Source organism: Phyllopteryx taeniolatus, chromosome 20 (assembly GCF_024500385.1).
Source record: "Phyllopteryx taeniolatus isolate TA_2022b chromosome 20, UOR_Ptae_1.2, whole genome shotgun sequence".
Lineage (NCBI taxonomy): Eukaryota > Metazoa > Chordata > Actinopteri > Syngnathiformes > Syngnathidae > Phyllopteryx > Phyllopteryx taeniolatus.
Window position 1 is genome coordinate 2,473,681 of NC_084521.1, and position 14,871 is coordinate 2,488,551.

At 42.4% G+C, this 14,871-nt stretch overlaps 1 protein-coding gene across 3 annotated transcripts in view; it reads right to left on the reverse strand.

The window, feature by feature from the left end:
- Positions 1-14,871, reverse strand: part of drosha (drosha ribonuclease III) — an 88,061-nt gene that overhangs the window by 16,621 nt on the left and 56,569 nt on the right. For all 3 annotated transcript variants that reach the window (XM_061757596.1, XM_061757593.1, XM_061757595.1), the window contains exons 25-27: positions 9,914-10,071; positions 4,412-4,517; positions 424-565 (exon numbers count right to left, since the gene is read on the reverse strand). In XM_061757596.1, the coding sequence (XP_061613580.1) occupies positions 424-565; positions 4,412-4,517; positions 9,914-10,071 (406 nt within the window). The remainder of the gene's footprint in view (positions 1-423; positions 566-4,411; positions 4,518-9,913; positions 10,072-14,871) is intronic.

Sequence of the window (14,871 nt, forward strand, 5' to 3'; positions counted from 1 at the left end):
ATCTTCAGGGTAACCACGGGGGGTTTTCAGATTGCTATTGGTATCTGGCAGCATTACAAGTGCTTGGCATACTGTATGTACTACATGCTTTTGATAGGGTTGAAGTTTTTTTAGTTTGTCCCAGTGGTGTTTCTGTACGACTCCTGCGGTAGACCGGTAAGAGGTGCTGCTCAAGTTGCCAAAAGTTAATAAATATAGAAATTGGTTAAAAAAAGAAAAAAAAGGCAATAAAACACTCGACACTCGACAGCAGGGGCGGAAAAATTCTGGACTTATTTGTAAACTACTGAGGCTCACATCAGCGGCTGCGAGGAGCTTGGCTTGCCCTGGTTGCACTCCACGCCTTTAGGGCTGATGTACGATGTTCTCTCTCGTTTGGTTTGATTATGTAAAACAGCTAATTGTGTTTGTGTTTGTACGTACACTCCAGCAAGTCGGCCAGGGTCTTGGTCCGTAGCGCCACGGGCCGCTTGGTTTTGTCGTTGGTGATGGCGAACTCCTGCATGCCCAACTCCTCCGCCACTTTGGCCTGCGTGCGGTTGTTGACCAGCGAGCTGCGTAGAAGCTACGACAAAACACAAACACACACGGCGCCAGCTTCAACTAGTGCCACATTTAGTTGACTGCTGAATTAAATCCAGCGGTACCTTGACTCACAAGTGCCCCAACCTACAGTTTTTTTGCAATTACGAGCGGTCGCTTGGTCGAATTGCGAGCCGTTGCGAGCCAAAATTGGACTCATTCGGGCAGCAAAACACACAAAGACAAGAAAACACTCACAGCTGACTTTGTGACTGTAGCTCTGGATGTCACTCACTAGGCCAGGCCCCTGTTAAATGATAACTATGAATATACTACTGTCTGTGTTGAGTGAGTCAAGGTACCACCGTACAGTGAACCCCACCTATTCGTGGTTTTTGTGAAGTTTCTATAATGCCCTAAGATGTCACAAGAGGGCTCCAAATCCCTAGCTAAATAGGAAAGTAGTAATTGGCATCAAGGAAGTATGGTGAAGATTGCGTTTGTATGTCAGCTTGGAGCTAAGTTTAGCCTGGGTTGTTTGTGGAGGTTAAGGAGAGTCTTCGCCACGTACATTTTGTTTGCTCTGCTGAGTGGCTATTAAAAGGGGCATTTGTTTTCAAAAGCAAATAATCTGTAAACCATTTATTTTTAACGCTAATTTGTGGTGTGATACATTTTAGTTTTACTACTCACATCAACTGCATATTAATATCTATATATCCATGTACAGTTTGGCAATTACATCTTCATATTTAAAGTATCTATTATTCATGTATATTTGTCAGACACTGCTGCTGCTCCTTCTGCTCATGCTCATTCCCTGATGATGTAAGTATGAAAATAGTTATCTTGGCCTCTGATATTTTCAATCTTCAATCTGTCCACTTTGCTGTGGTGTAAAATGTCAAGGCAATTACAACAAATCGACTCGAATTCTAGCAAACATTGTGCAGGCGTGGGGCATGGGCCAAGGAAAGATTAAATTCAGGATTTTATTTACTTGGAATGACATTAAGAGACTGGCTGAAAAAGCCACCTTTTACCTTAATTTTTTTCAGTGAATAATGCATGAATTTTATACACTGGTGGCACGTATCTTTGTAGGTTCTGATCCTTATTCTGATTGCTGGGCCTTAGTGGAGGTCTGTACTCCACTGAAAAACAGTCTAGATTATATAACCTAGTATAAATTATATAAATCCGGGATAAATAGCTGGTGTAAATCCTGGTTTTGTGTAGTTATTAATTTGGTTTAATGGTCGCACATTTGAGGTGGGTCGCCTCCTTTAGTACATTTTATTTTTTATACAGTGAATCCATAAAATACTCACAGTGCTTCAATTTTTCAACATAACAAAATGTGGAAAAGTGAAGCGCAGTGAATCATTTCCAGTTTTTTGTTGCATTCTACCGAGCAGAAATAATGTCACAAATCCAACACCGTTGCAGTGCTTTATTGCTGCTTTAATTTTTTAAAGCGCGTCTTTACCCATTTGGCCTGAATTCTGGATGATTTTCAGCCAACCTGGCCCACAAAAAGAAGACTGCAGTGTAACCGCGCGTCAGGTTTTGGTACCAACAAGGTTCTGAGATGGAAAACGCGCACACCGGAGCAGCCGAATAATGTTCCACGTGAAATAATTCATCGCAGACAGAAACGGTAATTCCCCAGAAAATGTTTCGTGGAGATTGCGCGTCGTTCTGGTAAATATTGCATGCTTGACTCGCGGCAGAGCGGACGGCGTTGTGTTCCGCCGGCTGAGGCACAACATCCACGTCCCCAAAAGGAAAAAACACAAACATGTTAAATATAGCTGCAAGATGCATACACAGAGGGAGGGTGGAGCGAGATGGCAGGGGAGCAAACAGAATGGAAGATGATGTGAAGCTCCCTCGCTCTGTCTCTCACACACACACTAGTTGAATAGGCACTTTTATTGAAATCCATTTCAGATGTAGCTTATCTCGACTGGGGTGACTTGGCCGCGGCTATCGATCCTCTTAACGCAGCCTTTCAACGCGGCTGACGTCACGCCTTTTTCCATCTTTCAACGGCGGCTCTTGTTCGCCGCTTTCAGCCCACATCAAACGCCGCAGCCTGCAGCTGATAGTCGGCGTCGTTGTCGTGCGAGCGAAAAGAGAAATGCTGATGCTTGCCAGAAAAAGGAGAAGAGGGGAAAAATAGAGCGGGAGTTGTGGCGTAAAAATGGCCTCGCGCGTCTTTCAAAAGGTGCGATCGCTCGCTTTTGTGCCACGCAAAGCCGAGGCGGCTCGCTTTAGCTCCGAGACACTTGACAGCCTCAGCGGCAAAAACTGCCAACAAAGAAGCGCGACTGCAAACCTTGGAACACTTCTGTCCCACGACAACTGACGCGGCGCCGCACACTAAACACTGCGTACCGGAGAGAAAGAATACTTACCTGACTGACACTTTTGGACAGAAAAGAATGACGTACAGAGAGTACGGTACAGAAGTGAGGAAATACATCAAGAAACGTTGCGATACAAGCGTTGATGTAAAAATGTGTTGTTTTCGTGTGTGTGACAACGGTGTCAAAAGAGCGCAGGTGACATATGATTTAAAGCTAAACAGCGGCCCCTCCCCATTGTCTGACGGAAAATTCAGTATATCCGTCATTCTCCAAAGAAGGAAGTGCCTGACGGTTGCTAAGACATTTGTCACAATGTCTTCACGCATGGAACTACATGAGGTGTGCGTTTTATACTGCCAGGATGTGACGTCATCACATACGGCGTCAACAGAAGGTGGACAATTGCGTACGCTGGCAACAGTTGCCACGTGGAGCTTACAAAAGCAGACAATTTAGCTAATTTTGTGACCCTTCTAGGAACTATCCCGCCCACCCAAAACAAAGCAGCTAGCAAATATAATTGCCGCTAAGAAACAGACATGAGCGAAATCATTTCCACATTGTTTTGTTTGTTTTATGATAAGAAAGAAGCCGGTGGAAGCCAATAACCGAGTCAATGGCGGTTAACATTACCAAACACGTGGTGCCCATTTATATGTTGCAAAAGCAGTCATTGATCCATGTTGGAAGCATTTGGCCCGATGTATGTGCTTCCAAGCCGCAAATATTTTGCTGAGGGCGCCTAGCCTAGGGATCGTATTTACCTCGAGTATTTCCAAGAAAAAAACATTAGCGTGGAACTTGGATTTCGGTGATTAATCAGAGTAATCTTCATCTGACGAAAACTCAATTCTATGAAAACTGAAGCAATTTTTCCCATGGGAAATAATGTAGATCTAATTAGCCTTTTCCAGACATCCATAAATATTAACAAAAATACATTTTAGAGAGAATAACTATAGTGTAACATTCAGGAAACAATGTGAAATAAATATAAACAACTAATGAAATGGATAAATGAACATTAAACATCGCTTTTACCTGTATTGAAGACTTGGTGTTTGAAAGACAGCGAAGAAGAGAGAAGTTGTTGTTTGGAAGGGGAATCTGCCATTTATTAATTTGATGATATGTTTTTTTGTCTTGGAACTTCATTTGGCCCCACGGTGGGTTATTGAACATTCGCAATAGATACATTTTTGAAATGCTTCCGTGCAGGGTGACGCTCAGTGTCACTCACTCAATAGAGTTGCCCACGGGATGCTTTCTGTGGGGCTAAATTCCAGAAAATGAAGGTCTAGTCATGGGGGCAGGTGGGTGAGTTTTAGTACAGACTAACAAGTGACAATGTGACTTTTTTGGACTGTAAGTGTGCTTATGTCACATCACTTGGTATAAGTGCCGTGAAAAAGCCCCCCCACGCCAAAACAAAAAAAAAAACATCCTGATTTCCATCAAAATTTCCAATGTCAAGTGTACAACACTCAAAAAGGTCACAACAGGTGACATTCTCTTACTGTTAAATGTCCCTCGTGGTGGTCGGGGAAGTGGATGAAGAGATACTCTGTGGCCACCAGCTGCATGATGGAATCCCCCAGGAACTCCATCCTCTGGTTATGGCCCCTGGAACAAGAGGAGGAGGGGAAACAGGCATTTAATATCCACCACAGTCATAAACAACAAATGTGAATAACAGGGTGGTCTTGTGGGGAACTGTGAAAACTCTGAGGCTTCTTGTGGGGGGGGGGGAAAGAAAAGAAAAAATACTTCTTCTGACTTTGGATTCAATTCCACAGTAATGAGTTGATTACAGAAAGTCCATGAAAGGAGCAGGCCAGACAGAAGAACATTCTGCTTTTTAACAATTCCAGAAAAGAACATGTTTGGCAGCGAGCTTGACAAGCAGGCAGGGTGGAAGTGGACCCCGCTACTGCTGCTACTGCACTGACCAGCCATTAAACACAACGATCAGCATTGCAGATAGATGTAAGCTAGCTTGCGGACGGCAGCACAGTAGCCGTTCATCCGCCCATGTGAGCAGCTGGCGGGGAAGAAAGGCGAGGATGAGAGAGCAGGATGCAGAGGAAGAAGACGAGGAGGAAGAGGAGGCTGACATCAGAGAGAAACGTGTCAGAGCTTTCTTGCACCTCCGCCTTTTATCAGATGTCCAGATGTTACAGTGATTCCCAACCACTCTGCCGACAGAGATCATGAGTTGTGCCGCGGGGAGTGATCCAATTTCACTTAATTGGTCTGAAAATTATTCCTTTACTGCAAAAAAAAAATAAAAAATGTATCGAATGTTTATCTATCTATGCCAGTGACGTATAGTGACATACAGGACAATTCAATGTTCTTGTTATTCATAAGATTATTATTCACCTATTGACAGATGTTTATTTTTGTGACCTAAAAACACGTGTTTTGTGCTCTTTCTCCAAACATCTAAGACGCCACAAGCTGGGCAGCAAAGCCCTAGCTAATAGGAAAGTAGTAAGTGATGTCGAGGAAGTGCCTGTATGTTGACGTGATACACATAGCTACTGTTTTTGTACTCAGGCCAAAGGAATAAAAGTATTGCTATGGCACCATCTTGTGCCAAGGAACTAGGTTGAAGTGAGTTGATGAGCTTCATCTATGCAAAAGTAGTGCTTTGCCATCATCTTGTGGCACCTTGGTGCCAAAGAATCAGGTTAAAGTTGACAAAATGTATTTCATTTGGACAAAAGTAGTGTTTTTATGGGGTGAGGCATCAATTATTCACACTTTTTCGCTATTTGGGGGGTTTATTATATGTACTTTTTGTAAGATGGTGAGATTTTCCCAATGTAAAATATGTACCTGGGCTGAGTAAAGGTTGGGAAACACTAAGCTTAATAGACCGGCGAGGGACAGCCATTAGACGTGTACCCGTGTCAATCATATTTAAATGATGCCCGCCACTTAATTGAGGTTCCATTTGGAATTCATTCAATCCCGCTGGAAATGAGTTTTTCTGTTTACCTCAGAAAGGACAGTGTGGTACCCACTGCCCTTTCGTTCTGCATTTATATGAATAATTGCACCAAATCATTTTTTACCATTGAATATGACAACAAATACTTGCGCTCCCATTTACTTGCCACATCTTTAATTAAGTCTGATAAAGTCCATTATTATCATTATTATTATTATTTTTAAACACTGTTGACAGACTTTTCCTGAGGGCCACATCATTTTTTAATTAAAAACAGCTCAAAATGATTTATTTCGTATCATAGCAAAGTCTCTGGTGAGTAACGTCAAGCACTGGGGCAACATCTCAGAGAGGTCTCAAATTATTTTTGATTAAATTCAACATATTTGCTTTACATTTACTGTCGTTCAGTGACATTTCTTATTCAAGGTGCCAAATCACACACACACACACACACACACACACACACAAATGCAGCGCTCATCGTCATAAGCTAGAAGGTTTTGCTTATGCTTTGTTTTATCCACTCTATCACTGTCATAAGCCACTCGAAATGATTCTAATTTCCATTCACGTAATTATGGAGGATCGGATAACTATTTTCTGTCCGCTAATCTGACCAGGAGCTGCCAAACAAGATAAAATGTAGATTCGGAATTTTGGTATCCTTTATAAAATGTATGGCATCAAACTGCACTGCTGAATGTCAAAAAGGAGAAGTAAAATTGGATATTTGGAGATGGAATAGTAATCGTGAAGCAAATTTAAGACCTCTCAATGTCTAAATTTGACTACCAGGAATAGGCGATATAGACTACCACAATATTTCAATATTTAAGGACATTTGTCATTATTTTGATATCATTTTACTATAGTATTTCCCCAACTAAAGGATTACGAAGTTCTATAAAAGACTGTTCTTGTTCTACCCGCATCTACAACAGAATATTTGTTGCTGGTTCTGCTCATTTTGGTCGCCATGTTGTTAAAATGCTAAATAATGATTGCTTGTTTTGACAAATAAGTGATACAAAAATGTATTTTCAGGTAAATACAGATGTACATACATCAAATGTATTGAATTTCCAATGGGCCACATTTTAATTTGAAAATGGACACATGGGCCAGGTCATTTGGAGATAAGGTGGGGGGGGGAGGAAATTTGAGTAGTAGAATAATCAAAAGTATATATTTATATTTGCATTATTCAAAACTACTGTAAGTAAAACTAATCAACCAATTCTTCAATGAGAAAAATACAAATATTTCATGTAGAATATAAAATTGTTAATTTGAATAATAACCAATTATTTAAGTTAAATGAATAAAAAAATAAATGTACAAGGGCCAAATAAGATTTTAAAATGCTGAGATGGGCCATGTCGTTAGTAGATGAGGTATTTTGTTAAATAAAATAATATATTTTCATTTTAACTTTATCATTTATTTAATTACAATAAATTAAATATTAAATTTTTAGTTTAGTACTATTTTCGTTACAATTAATAAATACAAATAAAGTCTACTTGAGGGGGGAAGGGCTAAATTCTAATAATAAATTACGGTAATGTAAATGCTCCGTCAGATTAAATAATGGCCGCACTGTAGAGGACGGACCTTTGTCATCTCATTGTAAAATGGCTCGAGTAGATTGTAGGAAGGAGCGGTGGTTTTCTCGAAGAAGCAGCACATTTCCTGGGCAACAAGGAGAAGAGGAGGAGGCGATGGAAGCGAGGGAAAAGGGAGGTCAGAGAGGAAGGCTTTGCTATGTGAACACTCGTCCTTTATTCGCTGGCACAATGCGGCAGCGAGCTGGAGGGGAGAGACGGGAGGAAAGTTCCGCTTTGATGTGAAACACCTTCATCAGCTCGGCTGAAGAGAAAAAGAAAAAGGGGAGGAGGAGGAGGAAGTGGAGGAGGAGGCAGGCCGCTCGCTGCAATCTTCCTACATTTTTGGAAGCCGACTGCGGATGACAGAGCCCGACTGCTTTGATGATGATTAACTGTAGCACGTCAAAACTAAAACGTGTCAGACCGACGCCAAGACCCAACAGCCTTAAACATGCACGTTTCGACCTGAAGAATCATGACAAGCTGGGTGAGGCGCTTCCACCCCAGTCCTGTAGGTGGCAGTAATGCACATTACACAGTGGGTGCCATTGCAAAGTGCCACACAGAGCTACTTGTTTTGGAGGGTCACTGGGCCACTTGGTTCCGATGCGAGCAGAAATCAATTCCCTCGAGCTGCACCTTCATCTGGATCTGCACCAAAATGGAAAAGATTATTCTTTGATTCCTACGATGCAAACAAATGAATGAATGAACCAACTAACTGACACAATAGCTAACTTTCAGACACACGAACGGAGAAATTAACTAATTAATTAACAAACGAACACAAGAACGAAAAACTAACCAAGTAACTACCAAACTAACAAGCTAACAAAGAGCAAACTAAAAAAAACAACGAACGAACATAAAAACTTAAGAGTAACTAACCAACTAACAACCAAACTAACAAATTAACGAAAGAATGAACTAACTAATGAAAAAATGCACACATGCACGCACGAACCAACCAACAAACACACTAACTAACAAAGAACAAATTAGAACAAACTAACGAGCAAGCAAAAAAACTAAATATTTCTGTTTATGATGTTCTCGTATGATCATCATGGGGAGCAAGGCAGATTTTGGCCAAGTTGGTGAAATCGTTGCAAAACCGGCAAGCCAGGGGAGGGGACCGCCTCTCAATGGGGTCACAGCCCAAACTTCCCGTTTTTTGAGGTCAGTTTGTCCTCTGCGCCAGGCGAGGGGTTCCGAGGTCAGCCGGCGTCCTGTCTCCTCATCTGCTGCCTACCCGATTGTCTGACCTCTCTGTCTGATCTCACCTTCTACTTCTTCTTCATCATCATGTTCGCCTTCACCGCGGCTTGACCCACTTTAAGGTGACCTTTGCTCTTTTGGGAGGTTTGCTGCCGTCAGGAAAGTTTCCTCTATTTAGGTCAACCTATCTTGGCTCAATGAAGAGCTAATGAAAATACAGAAAGACAAAATACAAAACGGCAGGGAAATCAGATTTTTGTGAAGGAAAATCTAAGTTTCTATTTTGAGACCATATCGTCCAGCCAAATAAACAACTAATGAACACAAATTAGTAGTGTACCTAGGAAATAGTATGTTCTTTTTGGAGGTAAATCCTTGATGGCCTGCTGAGGTGTGGTGAAAGTAGTGTCAGGGTAGCAAAGTAAAGAAAAGCAAGCAATTACATTGTAGCGTGGCTGCCTGCCAATAAGATTTCAGGTGTGTTGCTAACGCTAATTTGCTGTAGCTGTCAAAGTCGGGACTGCGCGTCGAGTTAAGCATCCGTTGCAACACAAACAAGCGTGAACGGTCTCATTATCGTTTTCCAACACAGAAAACAATCCATTCATAGTAACAAGCAGCCACACAATGACGCTTGTTGCGTGAGGGGGGGGGGGGGGGGGGGGGGAATTGCTGAAATCAGCATAGCCTCACTGAGAAACCTTAATTAACAGTGAATAATCACAGATGTAACCGTTGCCAAACACAATGTAGACGTGTACTTTGGCTAATGTTTACTGCATTAAAAACAAAGTGAAGATCCTTTCACCGAGAAAATTACGACAATGCGAGATAAATGTGTCAAATGAGATTCTGTGGCAGTGGTAAATGGACAACACAGAGAATGAAAAGCACATTTCCCATGGTGCAGTGCGGGGGTCGAGTACCTCTCGTTCAAAAGGAGGTTAAAAAAATATTTCTGTCCACATTCTCTCAAAACCCTTTTACCCAATCAGAAAGCTGAAAAACATCAGCTGACTTATTCTGATGCCTCCAATACCATGTGGACATTCTCGCGACAAGTACAATATGTTTCAAGTCATTTCTCCATGTACATATTCTTTAAAACTGTATGCGGAAAAACAAGTTCTCAAAAATATGCATGTTCCAGTGGACATGATTTTGACGTGCAGTTGAGCAAGATGCCGGCAAATTTGCACCCGCTTTGTGAATGATTGCTTTCAGGTTGCACTTACAGCGTGAGGTGGTTGAAGCCCACCGTCCTCAGCGTGAAGGCTCGGGCCAGCAGGCGCACGTGAGTGAACAACACGCCGATGGAGTCCTCGAAGGTGGTCAGCTTCTGCAGGACGGGCGAGGTCTCGATCAACTGCCGATCCGTCTGAGGCTCCTGGACCTGGTCGTGAGGTTTCCACAAACAATATACACTAAGTCTCATAGAAATGCGGTAAATTGATTATGTGTACTGACAATCAAGTCAAGCTGGTAATAGACACAGGTTAACCAGTTGGCAAATTTTTTTTTAATCATTTAAACAGCCCCCCCTCCCCCCCCCCCCCCCAAAAAAAAATTGACATCCTTAGGAAAGGGTTTGTCGTGACTTGCACTAATTAAGAGAGAGAGAAAAACAAATACAAACCAACAACGCCGGAAGCAGTGGAAATACTGGAGGACATAAAAAAAGTGAGCATTGAAAGCCCGCCCATCAGGGGAGGGCTATGAGATGATTCTGATAACATTCCAGTTCCATCCATACACCCGAACACAAATCACTTACAAAAGGGGGGCCTTCAACACGACAGCAACTCTGGCTCAAAGAGGACGCCCATCAAAACTATCACCCAGAAGCACCAGAAAAATAATAAAGTCGGATACGGCCGAGTCCCACATCACCTCGAGAGAGTTGTACACTTCTCTGGCAGCATGTGGGACAAATGAATAGCCATCATATTGATGGGAGGGCGTCTGCTCGAAAATATTAACAAATCTGCACATTTCAACTTTGCCAGATAATACTCAGACAAGCCAGAGGCCTTTTGGAAGTCCATTCTCCGGACGGACGAGTCCAAAATAGAATTATTTGGTCACAATAGAAACCACCAGGTTTTGGACAAAAGCCAACACGGTGAAGAAATGAACCTTCTCACAACGGTGAAGAACAGTGGTGGAAATGTGAAGTTCTGGGGCTGCTTACTGCTTCTGAACCTGGACAATGCCATCATAAGCAGCCATGGATTATCAGGAATATCAACAACGTCTTGACAAGAATCTCCTGCCATTAGTCAGAGAACGGAAGCTGGGCTGAAAATGGATTACGCAACAAATAATGACCCAAAGCTATCCAGCAAAACTGCAAAGGAATGGCTTCAGAGAAAGTAATACTCTGGATTGGCACATTCAGAGTCCAGAACTTTATTCTATTGAAATGTTATGGAGAGACCTCAAGACGTTGGTACAAGCAAGGAGGAGTGGGCAAAAATCCCCATTGGCAAATGGTTTGCGATTGGTTAGTGATTACAAAAGATGTTTTGGTCAGCCGGGGGAGGGATGAGAGAACAATGGGCACAACAACAGCCGTATCAATAACAGTAATACTCCCATGGTGACAGCATTGATGACAATACTTGTAATTAGACTTATCCTTTCCATCAAATCACGCGTCCTGTTACACTTTTTTTTTTTCCTTTCTCACAATTCTTTTCCAACAGGGCCAAAAGGTCTCAAATGGACCAGATTTGTGTCTAGTCACAAGCAGCGAGGCCACTAGGAGACTCCCTCCAAGTGCGCGCGCGCACACAGCAAAAGAAGCATCTTCCTCTGTACAGTAATCCCCTCTGCGAGTGTCCTTAAATCAAACATGTGCCGCTTAGAGTGTGTTTTTCCCTCTGCCTCAAAACAAACTCAAAAGATCGGCGGCAGATGGAAGCTGGTACTCATTAAGTGCGAAGTCAAACAGTTCCCTTTTTCCTCTCGCCGGAGCGAGTGACTCAAAACACTCCATTAATATTGGCGTTGCTTCAGTTACACTTAAGCAATGAGATCAGAGCCTTGATACGGCTTTAAAAGACGGGTCTGTTGGCTACTGAACATTGTTCCTTAACGTCGGCCCGAGGGCCCACTGAGTCCGGCGAAGGCAAATAAAGCAAGCTGCGCCGTCTCGGTGCGGCACAAGCGCTCGCGTCTGTGCTCATTAGAAAAAGAAGTCATATGCTAAGAAAATATGTATATGCATGTTTGTTTAATCAAGATCCTGTCCTTATGAGCGCATTAATTAGGCTACGAGAGACCTCTAATTGGTCTCAGCATGCTACAAATGCGCGCTTGACCGAGACATCCTTTTGCGAGGAAATAAGGCACATTCCGGTGACCTTGTTGGCTTGCTTCATTGGCCGTTAGCTGTAAAGTTGCACGGCAATCAACAAGAAAGCGTGGACCAGCGCCTTCTCCGTCCTCGGGCTTTGTCTTTGTGTTTTCAGGTGGAAATTGCAACGAAACGACTCCGCGCCTCCTTCACCATGAGAGCGAGCGTGTATTTTTAAACGGCATATTTTTAATTGGAACGCTGCCGGTAATGATGTCACGACTCCATCTTCCGACATGTCAGAAGAAACATTTCATTCCTGCCACTTTTTCCACCCGCCGTTAATTAACGGAAGGCGTTTAAATGTCACGCATCACAACTGACGACATCTGAAGGGTTGAGCACCCGTGGGCGCGAGCTATCCTTCGGGGTAATGGTCAGCGACGAGGCTTCAAACAGGGTGAGCGAGGTAGGGATGAGGGGGGCGAACAGCAGTTATGAAAAAATAAAAAAGACACTTTTGAAAAGGCTTCAAAGCCTTACTTTAAGCTCAGCCCGCAGTCCAACAAGTCCAACGCACATCTGTGTAGGCTAAAGCAAAGATGATGTTTTGAAAAAAGGATGTAATAAGTTGATCAGTAGTGAAGAGGTACCGTTTTTGGCCCATGTTGAGTCACAGGTGGCCAAAATGTCTTCTTGGTTTGTCTGAAACAGTTCCACCTACAGGACTTAAGAGGAAAATGAAACAGTTCACAGTTTCGTGACTAACCCTGAATCTCAGACAAAATGTCATTAGAAATTGAAGAAAGCGGGACCATTTTTGGCCCAGGCTGAGGTCTGGATTATTGTTACAAACACACAACATGTCATTGCAGGAAGCTGATTCTGTCTTTTGAATAGCATTAAATCTTTGAAGGAAAAAAAGTTCTATTTTTGGCCCACAGTTCAGTCCAGTGATTGACAGTGACTGAGACAAAATGTCATAACGACTTGATCAAAACTGAAGAAAGAGGTAACATATTTGGAAAATGTTGAGATCTGGAGTACTGTTACAAACACAAACGCAGGACTAAAGTGGAAAACGAAACCGTAAACTGTGTCATTTGACAGTGAATCTGAGACAAAATATCAAAATAACCTGATCAAAATGATAGATGGCGATACCATTTTTGGCCCATGTTCACGGTCCAAAACGTTCAACACTGCGCCTGTGCCGGCGAAAGCAAAGGAGACGTTTTGAAAGCCGCCGCAGGTAAGCGGCACAACGGTTAATTATCCTGGATAGCTGCAGGTGATGATGCGAACGAACACAGCGTGTTCCGCCGCGCTTGCGAGGGCACGCCACTAGGCTAGCCTCATGAATGCGTGTACACCATTGACGGGCGCTGGCATAATTAAACACGCTGCGGTGAGCTGCCATGGCTGTGCACTCAAAACTCATTAAGGCAAGGCCTCGCTCACCTCTCGCTTTATTCTTGACGGCAGGCGTAGGAGGGTGACTCCTGCTTCGTGCACCTGTGACACGTTCAACACTAAGTACTGAGAGGCCTTCATCAATTATTCAATAAATCATCAATTCGTGCAACAACAAGACAAGCCTGCTAACGTGCTAAATGTGATCTAAGGGAACAAAATGTAACAGGATTTTAAAAGAAGTGCAACACACTACAAGCTGATCTGATGAGAGTCTGAACATGTTGCATTTGCACAAAAGCAAAAATTAAGCAAAATGAAACAGTCTATATTTGTTGTGTATATACACAGGTAAAAATATATACAGTGGAACCCCGATATAACGGATATCGGATAATATTGGACCGTCAGGACTGAACAATGCGTCCCAAAATTTTCCATTTGTAGCTTAAACTGCCGTTGACAAAGTCTGTTAGTTCCAGAATTGCCAATTGCCTGTTGTTTACTGGCGCAATGCGGGCAGAGAATGGGACTGACGTATTTCCGTGTCACAGATATGCAAAAAAAAATAGATCCAATTCCAAAAGACGTGTCCCCATGCCTACATGGTGGCCATGTTGAATGTGAGGCATTGATGCCATGTCATCATGATGGATACATCTATTGTACATACTGTAGACTCGCAGCACAGAGAGAGAGATAGAGAGAGAGAGAGAGAGAGAGAGAGAGAGAGAGAGACATGGTGGCAGTGTTAACTCTGAGGAATACAAACACAAGTCTCTGGAGCATGCTTTTTTTTTTTTTTTTTTGTCAAGCCGTTCACCTTTGGCAATGGATATGGAACTAGGAAGCACACAAATTCATCGCAGCTCATGAAAGGCACTCGCCTACGATGAGTAATGCATGTCAACAATGCCACCATGACCAAGCACACCAGCATGGTAAACTTGGATGAAATTTGAAACATTTAAAGATTTTCAAGTTTTTTTTATTTTATTTTTTTTAATTATATTTATTTACAGTAACTTTGTAATGTACTGGGCCTTTTAGGCAATGAAAAAAAAACTCTACAAAACAATTTTGTACTGTACAGTAACATGGGTGCATATGGCCTCAAAAAAGGTGCTTTAACGTAACGGGCAATCAGCTATATCGGACGAGCCCCCGCCCCTATTAGTCCGTTCTATCGAGGTTCCACTGTGTGTCTGTGTGCATATATTGACACCTACTTGCAGTAGCATTCTGTTTACTACATAGATCAGTTAGTTGTAAATGGCTGTAAATCAAAAAACAACTTATCATCCTGAGTCAACATTTACATTAAATTTGAGGCTATTTTTCTAAACGTTTATTATTTTCTATGGCGCAAATGATTATTTGTCAAAGCAAATGTAAATGGAAATGTCCTTGGAAGAATAGCTAACTATTAAAAAAACCAAATGTGGATATATTGAAAACCAATCACAGGGTAACTCATGATAT